At 31.5% G+C, this 17,716-nt stretch overlaps 2 protein-coding genes across 2 annotated transcripts; both read right to left on the minus strand.

The window, feature by feature from the left end:
• Positions 1-2,017: 2,017 nt before the first annotated feature.
• Positions 2,018-4,879, minus strand: LOC145322192 (uncharacterized). Its single transcript, XM_080164033.1, has 3 exons — positions 4,528-4,879; positions 3,003-3,084; positions 2,018-2,727 (listed from the first exon to the last, which is right to left on the minus strand). Exons 1-3 carry the CDS (start codon positions 4,767-4,769, stop codon positions 2,593-2,595), a joined length of 459 nt encoding a protein of 152 aa, XP_080020159.1. The 5' UTR covers positions 4,770-4,879; the 3' UTR covers positions 2,018-2,592.
• Positions 4,880-5,120: 241 nt separating this feature from the next.
• Positions 5,121-17,716, minus strand: LOC145323025 (uncharacterized). The gene is made up of 11 exons (XM_080165412.1): positions 17,614-17,716; positions 17,040-17,103; positions 16,444-16,500; positions 14,489-14,545; positions 13,703-13,786; positions 13,308-13,365; positions 12,742-12,788; positions 7,306-7,426; positions 6,600-6,690; positions 5,982-6,181; positions 5,121-5,245 (listed from the first exon to the last, which is right to left on the minus strand). Exons 1-11 carry the CDS (start codon positions 17,694-17,696, stop codon positions 5,121-5,123), a joined length of 987 nt encoding a protein of 328 aa, XP_080021538.1. The 5' UTR covers positions 17,697-17,716.

Consider the following 17,716-nt stretch of genomic DNA (forward strand, 5'->3'; position numbering starts at 1 on the left):
ATATTCATGAAAACATGTGAAAAAATTGGGTATCAAGGATGACAACATCCATAGAGGTGAAGCTGAACATATAGTTCTATTTATAGTTTAATTGAATCTATTAAAATTACATAAAATTCAGGATGCTTCATACTTTAAAAATTTTATAAAAGGTATCAAAATGGACGTTTAACCTTTTTAAAGATTTGCTACGCTTTCCAGATTATACATAGTAGCTATATAACTATCTTGTAAGTTTAAACTTATAATCACGAATAGATGACAATCCTTACTTAACAATTTGAGCTATTTGTTTCGGATGGACAGACATTAAATTTAGTAAAGTTTTGCTCTATAAATTGTAACATTTTATTGGCTGTAAATGCACAATATTTGGTGTACTCAAAAAATGCGCTTTATAGAAGTGTCTATGTGTGGGTGTCTATCTGTTTGTTTGAACCGAAGAATCTTGCTAACCGCTGAACCGATATTGATCTCCCAATGTAGGTTGTCATCGGTCCCGGTAATGTTTACAACTATTTTTGAGGAGGGTACCACAATTTTACTTGTAAATGGGGAGTGATCGATCCTTCCCCTCTCCCCCCATCCCGACTACAAGTGTCCCTAGAGACCTCTAGGTGCGTAGAAACTGGTATTAAATAATGCAATGCAAATCAAAATAAAACAGATAATGTCGCTTTTTAGTGTGCACATTTTTTGAGATTATCCAAATATTTATGTTAATGCTGGAAAGCTGAAAAACTTTTTCTTCTCACAATAACTTTTGTGTTCTTAACCCTTTGCTACATCTTCTTTTTTTTATTGTTCAAATTAATATGCAAAACCCACAAAAAAATGAATTTTATATAATTATTCAGACATTACAAATTGTTTCCAGCATGTCAATCTAAAACTAAAGATAAAGACAAAAGAAGATTTTTGGAAATTATATTAGAAGATTTTCTTCTGAATGATATTATACTTAAAACATTTTTTAAATTTACCGTAGCCATTGATATAATGGGCTTAATAATTTTACAGTATGGCTTCGAAACCGATCAATATCCATTGGATTAGAACTGGTCAGTGGTCATACTGAAAAATTATGTATCGCATCGTAAAAGAGAAAATTTTTCATAAATATTAAAATAAAAATCATATCAATATCCGCGGAAAGCTGTCTATAATACGATGAGATAAAAAACTATACCTGATTTTGGAGGAAAATAAATTTCTGCTGTAACGGGTTGAAAAGAAAAAAGAAGTGAAGGAGATAAAAAGTATCGCGGTATAAAATGCATTAACATTTTAAATAGAAAACACATACACAAACATATTTTATATATCTTCATATATTTCTTCAGATTTTTTCTTTTATCTACTTATAGTATTAGGGATTTTGTCTGAAGCTTAAGATCTCAATAACTACTGAACCGAGTGGGTTCTCTATTATTGGTAAGCTTCATATCACACAGGTCATGCAATGGCTCAGATCTGGGTATTTTGATGGTTTTAATCTATTTTTCTAGCCCCTTCTAGTTCCTTCAAATACAGAGCCACTAGATGCTAGGGGCCCAGCTGCTAGCGTTTGTGAAAAGAAATACATCTTTAGTAGTTTTAATTAATTATTTTTTTATTCTGTTAATGTTCCTTAAGATTTTAAATAACTTTTTTTTATAAAGTTTATTGTTAAATTAGATAATATATGTATATTAAAAGCTACAAAAATAAAGCATAAATAATTATTTTGTTAATATATTAAAGAAATAAATGTATGTTATTAAGCAAAGTAGTAAAATTAATTCGATAAACTGGGAAGCTACTCTATAATTTTAAATATCCGTCCGTTGTCCGTCTGTCTGTCTGTCTGTCCGTCTGTCCGTCAGACACCAAAAGGTGGAACCGTGATTTTCTCGGCTCCTATTTAAGATAGACAGCTGAAATTTTTAGTGAAGATTCCTATGATAAATGCCTATCGAATCTATACATTGTTTTGTCCATCTGTCTGTTTTTTAGATCGATTCCTAGATTTTCAGTGTTTTTCTCATCTCCTTTTCAAGATATAGGGCTGAAATTTTGAGGGAATAATTAATTATACATTCTACATGTTCTCACCAAGTTTCATTAAGATTTGTCTATTGATTGGGATGCTAGATCGATTTCTAGATTTTTAAGTTTTTGTGATTTTAAAGTTTTCATGATTTCCCTATTTTATCAAATATAATTTTTACTGTATGACACTGCTCTACAGTAAATGTTTCCCCGATATCCATTCATGATTTTTGAGCTCCGCTACTTATGGATGTTGTCATCCTTGTTTCATTATCAACCAGAGCTGGATCTTTAAATCACTGCCGATGCCTAGAGAGACGATTTTGAAAGCGGCTCACCTAATAGCGATCTTTAAATCAAAAAGTCAGTTGTGAGCCGGCGGGTGTCTTCAAAGTTGTTCTGGCTCAGCACTGTCATTTTGATTTAAAGATCCATGTTTTATCGAATTTAATGAATAAAGATACAGCTCAGTTTTTGGTTGACAAAATGAATATAGGAAATTTTGTCGCCAAGTTTAAGGTGCAAAGTAAATTAATAAGCAGTTTGAAGCCCATCTGTGTGTTAATCTGAATCATCATTGACCCAGTCATCATCATCATCATCTGTATCATCACCACTGTCTGAGGAGTAATTCATATCTCTTCGCATCCTCTCTATCTCCTCTTTCATGGCATCAGCTATTGACTGCGGTCCTCCCTAAATATTTTTGTCATGTAAGCTTTGAGTTTGAGAGCCTAATTCAATTTCATGGGTGTGAAAATAATAATGAAACATAATGTTTTTTTTTAATTACTTCTTGGGGCAAAGCCCCTAGAGGCTAGGGGCTAATCCGCTAGTTACATAAAATTTAATTAGCTAGGCAATGACAGTTCTAGTAGTATGCTCCCTACAAGTAGTCTTAAAAATCCGTTTTATATCCTAAATTTCTTTTTACATCCTGGATAAATAATACATATAATTATAAGAATTACCGATCTATCCGCTGAAACTTCAGATTTGTTTGATGCGGCTCTTTCAGTTACTGGCTTAAGCTTCATGGTTGTCTTCCAATCCCTAAATTTAAATAAATATTTTTATTTTTTAGTAGCACAGCTAATCTATATCTAGATTAGGCTACAGGTCCGCCCATCTGTTGTTCAGACCGTCAATATGTGGGTAACACATTAACTATTTATCTGTTCAAGAAAAAATTTAATTAACATTTGTAAGTTTTTTTGGTCTTGGTTTGTTTTAACCTAATAAAACCAAACTAAAGAAGGTGTATCAACTTTTTTTTTTATAGCTAGCCGGTTCTTTTAGTAAGTAGTAGATGTAAAATTTTTCATAGAATTCAGATATGCAGTCGGTTTTTTTGTAGACCTCTTATTTTTTAGGTAATTTAAGTTTTTTTAAAAAATAATTAAGTCGGTTTTAAGGTACTAAAACGCAACAAAATAAAAGAAGAAAATGGCCAGTAAGAACAAAAATAGTAAGATCTTTAATTTGACACCTTACTTTTAAAATTCTGTTGAGTAATTATTGAAAAAATCTATTTTTTTAACCTCGGTTTAATAAAAACTTTAGACCTAAATATTTTCTCAAACAGACATAAAAAAACATGGGTTCATATATACCTTTAGAATCAGAAAAATATTACGAATCCATTGTAAGCAAAATTGAAAAAAAGTAAAAAAATTAAAAAAATAAAAAATGGCCAATTGTATTTTTTGTTCTGGCAACACTATCGTCTTCCCTTTTTTACCCCCTCTTTACCCCCTCTATACCCCCTTTCCATTTTTATACTCAATTAAAGAGTTAAGACGTTGCCTGTACAATATAATATGATATTTTCATATAATTCCTTTTATTGTAGTTTATATACTATATTGTAAACTTTTTTTTTCAATTTTGCTTACAATGGATTCGCAATATTTTTCTGATTCTAAAGGTATATATGAACCCATATTTTTTTACTTGTGAAATGATAAAATTGAGTTCAAAGTTTTTATTCTCATGGGTTTAAAAAAATCGATTTTTTCAATAATTACCTGACAGAATTGAAAAAGTAAGGTGTCAAATTAAAGATCTTACTATTTTTGTTCATAATGGCCATTTTCTTTCTTTTTTTTGTTGCATTTTAGTACCTTAAAATCGACTTAATTTTTTTTTAAAAACTTAAATTACTTTAAAAATAAGAGGTCTACAAAAAAAACGATTGCATATCTGAATTCTATGAAAAATTTTACATCTACTACTTACTAAAAGGACCGGCTAGCTATAAAAAAAAAGTTGATACAACTTCTTTTCGGAAAATGATCATGATGATCATGATTTTTGAGAGAAAAAAAACAACAGGCATAAATCCATATTGACTTGTAAAATCTGTGATATATATTTATACATAAATGATCTTTCAGTTTAGCTGAGAACTAGTTATAATCCATCGGATATCTGTTTCAAAGCCATACTGGAAATTATTATACTGGATATCTTTATTGCATAATCTCTAAAGATTACCTTATGGAGGACATAAGATCTTGTGGTTTGTCTTGCTGTTCCTGTGCGGATGGCTGATGACTGCGCAACTTGGAAGCTGCTGCCGCTAAATTAGACGCTGATATTGATGGCGGTCCTGATGATGATGCTGGTGCTCCTTTGGTTGTGTTTGCTGTTGTAGCTGGGGCTAGTGATGGAGGGGGAGGTGGTAGTGGGGCTACTGGTGGTGGGGGTGGTGGAGGAGGAGGGGGCCCACCTCTCATTTGAGGTGGTAGAGGTGGGGCTGCTGAAGTAACACTTCTTGGTGGAGGGGGAGGCTTTGCAGTACGTCCATGGGAAGGTGGAGGGCCAGGGGGTAGAGCCCTGGGGGATCTTTATTTATCAAAATCTTAATATTTTATTGAAAAGAACAGTAATCGGAATGTAATACAAAAAATTTTACGAAAAAGCGTTTTTTGATAATCTTTACTTGACTAAAGAAATCATTGAATGAAACAAATATGGAACAGTTCGTCAAAAGGTCTTCACATAATCTGAATAAACAAAAGGGTGAGTCAGTTCGTGGGGGAAGTAGAAAAGCTCTAATAGAGATTTACATATCTGATGAATTTGTGTTAAAAATATTTTATATTCCTGTGTTGTTGTTGCCGGATAGGACTGGGTGATGTTCCACGTATGTGCTTGATACTTGGTCTAGGTGGCTTCCGTGGCTGCTGGGGTGATGAGCTTGGTGCTCCACCTGATAAAAAATTGTTCATGGTCAAGTTTATATATTAAGATTATACAAAACTAGGCATTCGGCTTGAAATTTTTTTTAAATAAATTTTTCATTATGTAATAATAGTTGTCATTGTTAACTATTATTCAAATTTCAATATAGACCTTACTTATGTAACAAAAATTATAAAGGTTTTTGGCTGACATATTTTCAACATAATAATATCTTATAACACAATGTCTAAAAAATGATGTTGAAATGTGTATTACACCAAACTTTGGAAGGAAATATTTATACTGTTGTATTGGTTCTCCATTCTGCATCATGAGTCATGTTCCTGGTCCTGCTGGTACTCCTTCTTTTGCATTATGAGTTAAAGTGTTGCCATCTGGAATATCTATACCTGTACCTGGTTTTACTGGTTCTCCATTCTGCATCAAGAGTTGAGGTGTTCCTGTCTGGAATATTTATACCTGTACCTGGTCCTACTGGTTCTCCATTCTGCAACATGAGTTGAGGTGTTCTTATCTGGAATATTTATACCTGTACCTTTGTCTACAGGTTCTCCATTCTGTATCATGAGTTGTTGTTTTCCCATCTGGAATATTCAAACCTGTACCTGGTCCTACTGGTTCTTCATTCTGCATCATGAGTTGTGGTGTTCTCATCTGTAATATTTATATGTACCTGTACCTGGTCCTACTAGTTCTCCATTCTGCGACATGAGTTGTGGTGTTCCAATCTGGAATATTCATACCTGTACCTGGTCCTACTAGTTCTCCATTCTGCGACATGAGTTGTGGTGTTCCTATCTGGAATGCTTTTGATTTCCTCTTCTCTTTTCTAATTTCTAATTCTCCATAGAGATTAAGGTCATCTGCCACCTTCTTTGCCATCGCCAGTTCATCCTGGGTCATTGTGTTCAAGTTCCACTTCATTTTTCTTGTCAGGAAATCTCTGAATTAAGATTTGAGTTTATCAATGTACGTTTAAAGCTCCATATAATAATTATCAAAAGGAAGATCATTTAGTTAACCAACATTTTGGAGTAAAGAGGCAGTTAGTTATAAACGTTCTATTTTTCTTTTGAGTTAATTGATTTAAAGGGAGACTTATAATTTATGCTAACAATCCTTAACTTAAATTTTTAATTCTCAAAAACTGCACGATAAAATTAATTGTGTATTTAAATCTACATTCTTCCTTTTATAAAATGAACTTCATTAGCAAGATTTGGATGGAAATAAATCAAAGTTCTAATGGTGCCAAAATTTTGATCATTTAGGTGAACAAAAAAATTAATAGTCAGGAGGAAAGATGATCGGACAAATCATAGTTAAAGCGCATCTCTGCTACCTAGTACAATTGAAGTTACCTGAGAGCTGGGTCTAATTTATCTGTATTATCAATAATCTTATTATTGGCATCACTACCATTCACATGGATAAAGCTTCCTTCTTGTGGTCCTATAATGATATTATTATTGGCATCACTACCATTCACATGTATAAAGCTTCCTTCTTGTGGTCCTATAATAATATTATTATTATTATTATTATTGGCATCACTACCATTCACATGGATAAAGCTTCCTTCTTGTGGTCCTGCAATAATTATAATGGATATATTATCTTACGCTAGATTTTGATATTCTCTTATAAAGTGAAACATGCAGTGGTCTTACCCCATCACCTCCCCTCATTATGGATGAACAAAATGAATATTAAATGGATTCCATGTTAGAAAGCTAAATAATAAGCTTTCTTTTAATTTCTACCAATGAGAAAAATTCTTTAAGAAATATTATTTTAGCTCACTCATTCAACGTACTGGAAACTAAACTACAAGTATGAAACATAAATATGATTCCAGGCCAAACATCGGAGTGTTTAAAATAATAAGTTAATTAAGTATTTCTATACAGGTTAGGTAAGGGTAAGATATGATATATACAAATAAGCCCCCCCAGAGGTTAGGCATTTAAAAAACCCATAAGATGGTTTAAAATGGGTTAGGTCAGGTTAAGTGTCCTCTCCAACGTTTCTCCACTCCTACGTTTGTCCTTGGATCAAAAATATAACCTGAAATGTCTTGTATACTAAGTTTCTTCTTTTTCTTTTTCTTCTCGGGTTTGGATGATTTCATACTCGACTTTGGGGTCTTGGTAGTGGGCCCAGTGAATTGAAAATTTGGGTTTACAACCTATAAATATCAAATATTGTATCATAAAATCCCCTCAAAAAAGATTTAGATTTACTTTTCTAAGGACTATAATACAAAACTACCCCTATGAATTTCAAATCTTTATCCGTTTCTATTAATTTGGTTTGCTATGGTTCTTTCTTTTTCAACACTAAGCTGCTTTCGCATATGTAGCCAAGCAACCATTGCTTATAATAACAGCCATAATTGCCAGTAAGGAAGCAATCTGCAACCACAGTCTCAAAAAATGGTAGCCAAGAACCTAGTTTTTAAAAGCGAAGCTTTTCTATAATTAGGGTTGGTCCGTCCGTAACGGATAGCTTTTTCGTTAATGTTAGAATTGTCCTTTCGATTTCAAACTTTGCATGGTGATTCCTGTAGAAGTTAGGTACGAGTTAGAAAGCGTAGCAACTCTATAATCATTACCAGAATGTTCGTACGTCCATTTTATACATGTAGATTTTTTTTACATTTTTAACAACGAATTTGTATGTGACCTAATTATCCGATTGGTCTGATTTTTGGTATACTGATTCCTATGACAACAAAGTACAATATTATAAGTGAAGCAACTCTATAATCAAGTCCTAAAAATGTAAGTATGTCCATAAACATTATTCTGTATCAAGCAGTTTTTCAACAAATTTACTTACAATTTTGCTTTGACTCTTATAATTTACATTCTGATTATTCAGTTCTGACATTATACAAGTGTTAATGTCCGTTTGTCTTACCGTTTCAGAGCTTCGCTTTTATGGATGTTGTCATCCTTGTTTGTTAATCTGTAGTTATAAGTATAATCAGAAGCACCTGATATGACACCTTATTTTTAATAAATTACTGCCAGCCGCAGCTGAAAGGCCTTTAGTATTGAAGCTGCAAAGCAGTTGCTTTTTAATGAAATAACATCATAAACAAGTGTCCTAAATTAATCTTTAAAAATTTCCAATATAATATTTGATCTGTTTTGTTATAATACTTGGCAAAATTTATGTTTTAGCCAATGTTATTATTAGGAGAAAACTTGACATTATTGCATAACTTTTACACATAAAATATCTATTTTCCAATCTTTTCATTTTTCTTTTCAGCAGCAGAGCTTCTCTCAAATTGAGTCAGTTTTGTATCTTAGAATTTCGTATGTTATTTATAATATAATGTTTACGCCATGATTGGCTTAAAAGTAAAATATTTTATCTAAAATATCAACAAATATCTTTAAAATTTAAATATGAACAAAATGGTAATTAGTCCATACACAAAAAAAAACCATAAGTTCATTACACAATTTCTATATCCTTACTGTAATAAATAATTTAAATTCAGTCGTGAGGACTTTAGGTATCATGGAAAGGAAACAAAGTAGCGGGTTTAATCATATTTTCGCAGTAGCTTTTGATATGTTATTTTAGGCAGCTTTCCGCGGATATCACAATGAAAAATTATAGCAGAATACCAGTTTTGTTAGAAGCCGAAGTTCCAGGCTAATAAATCTGGTGTTAACTTTATGATTTTTATTTTAATATTCGTGGAAAATTTCTGTAATTGATGCTATACGTGATTTTTCAGTATGACTGAGAACCGGTTCTAATCCATAGGATATTAATCGGTTTTGAAGGCATATTGGAACATACTATTTCCCTGTTTTACCTAGAGTTTTTGTCTAGTCTTCATATTTGAGAAATTTTTCCTTCTTTACTACCCTTTCCTTTTAAAGTGTTTTGTGTTTTTGTAAAAATGTCAAAAAACGTAGCGTAAAAATCTACGTTCACATAAATAAGAGGTTAACTCACAAACAAAATATGAATTTTTATGCATATATTCAGATATTACAAATTGTGTTTGGTGCTTTTAATTTTAAATTCCATAATTCTTTACTTATAGTCTTCAATAAAATCTTTTGAAGCCTGTGATAAAAATGAAAATTGCTTTATTATTTAAAAATTATCAAGAAAAAATGAAAACGTTTAGACAGTTATTGTAATTCAATCAAAAATTAAAGGGTGAGAAAAAAAATGCGTACCTTTTAAAAATTATAATTGCGCGGCTTGTGTTAATAGTAGAAACGCTATGAAGTCTATTTTTAGGAAATATAAAAACGATTCCTGTGCTACGCATAGATTAGGAGCTACGTGTTAAAATGTCCCAACTGACTTAAAACTTAACTTGCGAGTAAATTTTGGGACATTTTACCATCTGGCTCCTAAACTATGCGTAGCACAGGAACCGTTCTTATATTTCCAAACAAAATACAGTTCATAGCGGTCCTAACAGTATGTGTAACATTTTTCTACTATTAACACAAGCTGCGCAATTTGAAATTAAAAAATGTAGGCATCTCTTTTTGCAAAATATCTTCTCAAATTTTTAGCTATATTTTAAAATTTACTCGCAAGTCAAGTTTTATATCAATTGGGACATTTTAACACGTAGCTCCCTAACTATAAGTAGCAGAGGAATCGTTCTTATATTTCCAAAAAAAAAAAGTTCATAGCGGTTCTAACGATATGCATAACATTTTTCTACCATTAACACAAGCCGTGCAATTTGAATTTTAAAAAGGTACGCATTTTTTTGCTCACCCTTTAGGATATTGCTATATATGAGAGGTATTTTGGTATTTTAAAACAAAAAAACTCGAGAAAATTTATTTATTTTGTTCATGATGATGGTGGACAGTTGGTTGGTCGGCTGGACAATGTTAGTTGCAAATTAGCTTCAATTCTAAAAATTAGCATTAATGTAAGAACATAATTCTATATCTAGTTGAATGTTTAGCGGAAATGTTATAGGAAACTGATAAGAATTCTAGCCTGCTAAGTGTACATACAAACTAAATTATCTTTTCTAATAGCGAAGGTATTGGATTTATTACAAGAATTCTTGCCTGCTAAGTGTTCGAACAATACCAGATCATCTTTTCAAATAGTATATGTCATTGAAAATATCACCAGAGAAAGAAGGAACAATGGACTATTTATTACACAAGTTCCAAAAGTTTTATAATAACGTTTTCTTATTCGTTGGCTTAAAATCTATAACTAATTTTAATGAATTTTGTTTGGTTAGTTTATGAAATTGAGTGTCTATATGTTTCAGCAACTAATTTTAATTTACAGAAGGGGTAATTTTGTGTATTAACATTGGGGATGTACATCAATTTGTCGTTTATTGTCTTATCTCTTTTAAATCCCAGCAAAAAAGTGTCCTCTTAATGTCTGTTAAAATTTCATATATGAGAATTATAGCCTATTTAGAGTCCAGCATTTTATAATTCAGCATTTTTATATTCGCGGAGAGCTGTTTATAATGCGATGCGACAAATAACTAATTCTGCTATTTTGAATAAACATTAACCTAGAAGTCTGTCTTTACAAAGAAAAGCATACATTTTTTTTAAAAGTATAAAAGAAAACATAATTTATCATTTTAATTTCTTCAGTAGGTAGTATAGACAACGTGATTATAAAACTTTGGATACCAGTGTTATTCACAGTCCAATGTCCCTTGTAGAAGGGTAGAAAATGCTGTTGAAGTGATATGCGGTTCTGATGATTTGATTTTGTGATGCCAGTGCGGAAGTAATGGATATATCATTACTAGGATCTTACACCTGATTATTTTATTATCTAAGAAAGTGAAGCTTAAAGCGGGCTAAAATAACAATATCCCTCTAACCAATTTACCCACTCTTCTCCCCTCCTACTGGATAAATAAACTGACCAATATCTGCCAGGGAAAATAGCAACCTAAATTGACGACATTGTAACCCCTGTCAAAATATCCAAGTGTTTTCAACATCCATTGCGGAAGTGAATGCACACAGTAAAAGTCTGAAGTGAGCATCTCAATTTATTGCCTCTGAACATAACTACACAGATAAATGGATAAATGAATAAATAAATAAATTAATAGAAAAGGTATATTATATATTTCAGTTGTTTAGCAATAAAGTACTTTTTATGTTTTTGTTTAGAAAATAAAACTTTTTTTCCTTTTTTTCCCAATTTCTATTTTATTAAATTTTTAGGATGGGACAGGGACGACAATTTGATATTATACAGCTCCAATGCTAATAAACAAAATTACTCCTTTTTTATATTATAAAGATTGAACGCAACTAATCAGGTAGCAACCAATCCTATGTCTTAACCTTAACCTAACCCTGCAGGGCATATACTTGCGGTACTCTAACACTCCAGGGCTGCCTTTTACCCAATTTCCCCTGACCTAAAGTAAAAAACAAACTAAAAGCTAAGCCCTCCCCCCCCCCCTTAATTATTTTCAATCAATTTCAAAATAAGGGAAGCTTAGAGTATAGGCTCTTTTAAGGAAACCGCCCTTATATACTTTTCCAATATAGCTTCGAAATCGATTAATATCCGCTGGATTAGAACCAGTTTTTGGATATACTGAAAAATCATGTATCGTATCGTATTATATCCAGTTTGCTACGAATATCGAAATAAAAGTCATAGTATTAAGACCCGAGATCCCGAAGGCACAGACTAACAAAACTGATTTAAAATTATAATTGTACATTTTTATATCCGCAGAAAGCTGTTTATAATACAATGCGATTAATAACTATTCCTTAACGCCTGGCAGATATCCATGATAAAACTTTTGGCCAGAAAGAAAATATATATTTCTATTAAATAGGTCAGGTTAGATAGGGAGTAGTATTTATATTAGGAATATACAGGGAGGAAGGAGACATTGGATTTTTAATAATAATAGCAACCAAAGTTTTATAATTTCATTTTCTTATTAGTCGGCTTTAAAACTTTAGGTATCCTTACTAAAATTTTATTTGTTGGTTCATAAAGTTGATTGTCCAAATGTTTCTACCAATAGTTTTAATCTAGTTTTTTTAGGATCATTGGGTGTGTACATCAGTTTATCGTCAATTGTCTTATCCCTCAAAATACCTGATAATTCAACAAGGACAATACTGTATATAAGTAGCGCAGATATATTACATGTATGTGACCTTCATCTAAAAATGCTGTGTTTAGTAAATTTCTATCAATTAAGCATCGATTTGAGAGGAAAATTACATGAGTAAAATACAACAAGAACAATTCTATCCTTAAAAAGCACAGTAAACAGAGGCATTCATTAAACAACAAGGGTAGAAGTAATGGCAAGGAAAAAACGGCAAAAAATGTTTACCCTCAAAAAATAACTTTTAACTTTAGAAGAGGGTGTGTGGTTGTAATTACAAATTTTGTTACTTATTAAAGTAAGTTAGTTATTCTAATCATTTGTTTTAAAAATAATAAAACGAACAAATATTAATCAAATAATTTTACCTGCATTTTCTTAACTTGATAATCTCTTTGAATACTATCAATTGCATCTATAATTTAATAATAATTCAGATATTAGGCAATAAGATAAGATGATATTTAAATTAAGTAAGAATTAGCCAATATTAACCCTTGAAAGTTGGACCCATTTCAGCAGGTCGGGGGCTCTAATTAGAGCTAGTAGAATGCTAAAAAAATTGTGCATGTCTCCTGTTTAATAAAGAATTTCTGACTATATGTCTGACCATATTTTGCTTCCTTTACCCTTTTATTTAATAACCTTTGTGTTAAGGTCCTTTTTACTTAAATTCTTTAAACGGCTGTAATTTTCTTATTTTTGAAGGTAGAAGATTTTTTTTCTCATAAATTGTTTATCTAAAAATTTAAGAACTGAAAAATCGGTTTCTAAAAAGCTTATCTTCTCTCTCTATTATTAATCCTGGTCTATCCTTCCTAAAGAAAATATTTGGGTATAGTCCCTTAAGGGGCGTTGTTTCGTACTGTGAAAAAACGACGAAACGCCCCTTAAGAGGCGTTATCACGAAAGGGACTATACTCAAATTTTCTACCTTGAACTGCTTGCATAAAAGAGTTGGCTTCTATTAAGTCTGCAAATTGAAGAGCAACCTACAACGATAAAATATTGTTTGGTAGATTAAGATTACTTAATTGGAAATTTCTACCAAATATACATTTTAGGAACTAATTTTCGAGTTCCAATTCACCAAATAGATATATGTATACCAAACAGAAGAATCTAATTTAATAAAAAAAATATGTGGGGGCGGGGGTAGTTTATCTAGTGTTGTTTTTTTACATTTGATTAGGTTAGGTTATATTGGGTACAGAGCAGCCCCACTCCCCCCCCCCCCCTCCGTTGGAGTAAGGCATGGAAAGAAAAGTACAATCTAATCAAAAAATTAATCGCTTGGCACATTGCTGGAAAGCACCTACAAAACTTTACCTGATAATTTTCAGCTTCAAATGTATGAAATAGGAGTTGTGTTTGTTTGTATTTCATTTCCAGGTAGAGCTCTTGCTCCCAAGACTATGATTAATACATGTCTACATTCATGGATATATTATTACTTGGATCTTACACCATATTTTTATATTCTCTAATAAAGTGAAACTTGTAGTTGGCTGAAATAACGAATCCCCCATCCAACTCTTTTACCCCATCCCCTCCCCTCGTACTGGGTTAATAAACTGACCAAGAGATGATGTCCATGTTAGCACCCTAAATTTACGACAATATATCCTCTCTGTCAAAATATCCAAGCATAAGCTACATTCATTATCAGAATTGATATAAGTCCTATAACTGTTTTATTGTTCCCAGGACTATTTTTAAACAAGCCTACTTTCATACAGGGAGGGAGGGGACACTGGACTGTTTATCACACTAGTCCCCAAAGTTTCATTACAACGTTTTCAACAAGTAAATAATATCTTCGTAAAACTTTTTTTTCCTAAAACACCTTTAGTGAATTAAATCTAGTTTTATTTTATATTTCTAAACTAATAGGTTTTGTCATTTTTTGTAAAGCTGATCTTTATTTATATATAGTTAAAGTTTGTTTTTGGTTTTATACAAGATTTAAATTTGAAAAAAAATGGATAAAACCCATTGCGGGACCTATGTTAGGCATTGCTAAAATGGTGAACTCAATTGGTTCAGTGGTTAGCCAGATCTCAACGGACAAGAAACATTACTTCTTTATACATTAGGATTGAAATGTAGAATTTCCTTATTGAATTGACTTGGATTTATAATCTGTATGAAATAAGAATTTCTCAAAACATCCTAGATAATAAAAAAGTTTGAATATGATTAAAAATTGAAGAATATTTTCTTTACTTCTAATATACATTATACAAGGCAAGTTACTTGGATACAATTATGTAAAGAAAAAACACAATCTAATTTGTTGTGGGGATATTTTTAGTAGCGAAGCTACTCTATAATTCACTATGTCCGTCCGTCCGTCAGTCAGTCCGTCCGTAACGCTATGGGGGAAATGGGATTTACTCAGCTCCTATAAAAGATAGGACTCTGAAATTTTTTGACAACATTCCCATCATTAAGGAGCACAATTAACTATAAAACATCAATGGCGGTCGGACGGCTTTTTAGCAGGTTTTAGGCTATTTTTTTAATTTTGCACATTTTCCCCCATATCTTTGGTGTTTATGGTCCGATTTTCAAAATTTTTTCAGTTAAAGATATCAAAATTAAATTTTCCGTCGTTTGGAGAAAACAATAATGACGGTCAGACTGCCTTTTTGCAGGTTTTTGGCTATTTTTATATTTTTTACATTTTCTCCCATATCTTTGGTGTTTATGATCAGATTTTCAAATTTTTTTCAGTTATAAATATCAAAATCAAATTTCACATTGTTTGAAGAAAACAACTATGACAGTCAGACTGCCTTTTTGCAGGTTTTTGGCTATTTTATATTTTTTACATTTTCCCCCATATCTTTGGTGTTTTTAGTCCGATTTTCAAAATTTTTTCAGTTAAAAATATCAAAATTAAATTTTCCGTCGTTTGGAGAAAACAATAATGACGGTCAGACTGCCTTTTTGCAGGTTTCTGGCTATTTTTATATTTTTTACATTTTCCCACATATCTTTTATCTTTGGTGTTTTTAGTCCGATTTTCAAAATTTTTTCAGTTAAAGATATCATAATTAAATTTCACGTCGTTTGAAGAAACAACCATGACGGTCAGTCCCATCCACAAAATTTTGTGCTTCGCTACGTATGGATGTTGTCATCCTTGTTTAAAATAAATCTCTGGATTCTGAAAACGAGGCAACAATAACCCAAAAATCTAAAAAAGATTGTTTAATTTAGTCTTTCTCCATTATATCTTCCGTTGTAGTCTTTAATTTTCTTTAAAATGTTTTTAGTAGCGAAGCTACTCTAAAATTTGAAATGTCCGTCTGTCCGTCTGTCTTAGTTTGGGGGAAACGTGATTTTCTCGGCTCCTAAAAAGATAAAAGGCTGAAACTTTTTGACAACATTCCCATTATTAAGGAGCCCAGTTAACTATAAAACATCAACGGTGGTCGGACCGCTTTTTAGCAGGTTTTAGGCTATTTTTGTATTTTTCACATTTTCATATCTTTGGTGTTTATGGTCCAATTTCCAAATTTTTTTCAGTATTAGATATCAAATTAAAATTTCCTGTCATTGCAAGAAACAACTTTGACGGTCAGACTTCCTTTAAGCAGGTTTTAGGCTATTTTTGTATTTTTACATTTTTATCCTTACCTTTTGTGTTTATGGTCTGATTTCCAAAATTTTTTCAGTTATAGATATCAAAATTAAATTTCCTGTCTTTTCAAGAAAACATCAATGGCGGTCCAACTGCCTTTTTGGTGTTTATGGTCCGATTTCAAACTTTTTTTTTTAAAATATCAAAATTTTATTTCACTCTGTTTTGAGCATTCAGTATGTAATTTACTTTGACCGTCAGTCTGTTAGTCTTAGTACTGATATATAAGTATTAAATAATTAAAAACAAATGTTGAAAAGATTTCGTGATTTTTTCCCCAATATACATGTTTTTGAAAACTAATCCTTAAATTCTTATACATAATTTTTGTGCTTCGCTACTTATGGATGTTGTCATCCTTGTTTTTTTTAAACCTAATTTAAGATATTTAATGTTCTTAAGATTATAAATAAGTTTTAACCTTTACAAGACAAACTATCCCAAGGATTCTATGTTTCCATGTTTTGGACTGGTTACCCTGAGTAAAACAAGGAGGATTAAAACCAAAAATTCTTGCTAAAATGAAAAATATTCTGCTCTTTGTTTGTCTTTAAAGCTTTTATACGATTGAATTTCCATTTGTCTATACTTTCCAATTCCGAACCTAACTTTCAACTTTCTATAAGTGCAGTGCAGTGGTACTATTCACTTTGCAAAAGAAAGACTTTTAATAATTTGGACTGAAAGTATCACTCTGGTATCCAAAGTTTAATAAACAAATTATTTCATTCATTGATTTAAAAAACTATGAGTAATTATTGGTTGGTTCAAACTAGTCGTTTAGTGTCCACACTTTTCAACCGATGATTTGTAGAGGTATTTGGGGATTTAAATCAAATAAATCTTCATTGTCTTAAATCCCTGCTTGTAGTTTTGTTATCAGACAATACTTTGGCACAACAAATTTAAATTAAAATGTAAAAGTGAAATTTTATATAAATCTAAGAGTTGCAGATTTTGTACAGAGAGGATAAATAAAGCTTTACAGAACACAATGAATTTATTAAAACTGCTTACTAAATCTGCAGCAAAGAAATTAACAACTCCTGACGCTAGTAATCTGTTCTCGCGATGATACGACCTAAAGTATGGTAAATTAGTCGTTGAGTAGCTGAACTTACATCAAGAACAATAACTTACAAGACACGAAAAAAAGTGAACTACATATATATTTTGAATAACTCATTAATCAAAATACACCAAACAAAGAGTTTCTTGAAACTTAATTATAATCTAACTTCTAGAGACTAGAAGCAGTATTTTAGTTTTGGTTTGTGCCTGTTCTATTTAACACGTGCACACGTTTTGGTTTACTAAGTTTGAACACAGTAATAGTGTCTGACTGATTGTGGCGAAACAAAAAAAATAGCCAATGAGAGGCCACTTTGAATTTTACCATTAGTCAATAACGGCCTCTCATTGGCTAAATTTTTTTTGTTATGTCATAATCAGTCAGACACTATTACTGTGTTCACTAAGTTTATGTCATCGATCAGATACTAACAAAGAAAATAAATTACAACTGTAGCAATGCTAAAATAAAGTTAAAAACTAATAAGAAATATTATTTCTAACCAATACATATACTTACTGGACACATTTTATGATTGCTGAATTTTCTTGATGGCTAAGCAGGTTGCTAGTTTGATGCCCACCTTTGGTTAGTAGGCTCATCTTTTATCTACAATTAAGAA

Source organism: Acartia tonsa, chromosome 6, assembly GCF_053477335.1.
Source record: "Acartia tonsa isolate MP-2025a chromosome 6, ASM5347733v1, whole genome shotgun sequence".
In the NCBI taxonomy this organism is placed as follows: domain Eukaryota; kingdom Metazoa; phylum Arthropoda; class Copepoda; order Calanoida; family Acartiidae; genus Acartia; species Acartia tonsa.

Excerpts from the sequence above, each read along its gene's own strand:
- LOC145322192 (XM_080164033.1), bottom strand. The coding sequence starts at position 4,769 with ATGAGAGGTGGGCCCCCTCCTCCTCCACCACCCCCACCACCAGTAGCC. Across the intron at positions 3,085-4,527 it reads GATCTTATGTCCTCCATAAG|GGATTGGAAGACAACCATGA; the intron begins GTAATCTTTAGA and ends ATTTAAATTTAG. Across the intron at positions 2,728-3,002 it reads AAGTTTCAGCGGATAGATCG|GGAGGACCGCAGTCAATAGC; the intron begins GTAATTCTTATA and ends AAAAATATTTAG.
- LOC145323025 (XM_080165412.1), bottom strand. The coding sequence starts at position 17,696 with ATGAGCCTACTAACCAAAGGTGGGCATCAAACTAGCAACCTGCTTAGC. Across the intron at positions 17,104-17,613 it reads GCAATCATAAAATGTGTCCA|GTCGTATCATCGCGAGAACA; the intron begins GTAAGTATATGT and ends ACCATACTTTAG. Across the intron at positions 6,182-6,599 it reads AAATTAGACCCAGCTCTCAG|AGATTTCCTGACAAGAAAAA; the intron begins GTAACTTCAATT and ends ATCTTAATTCAG.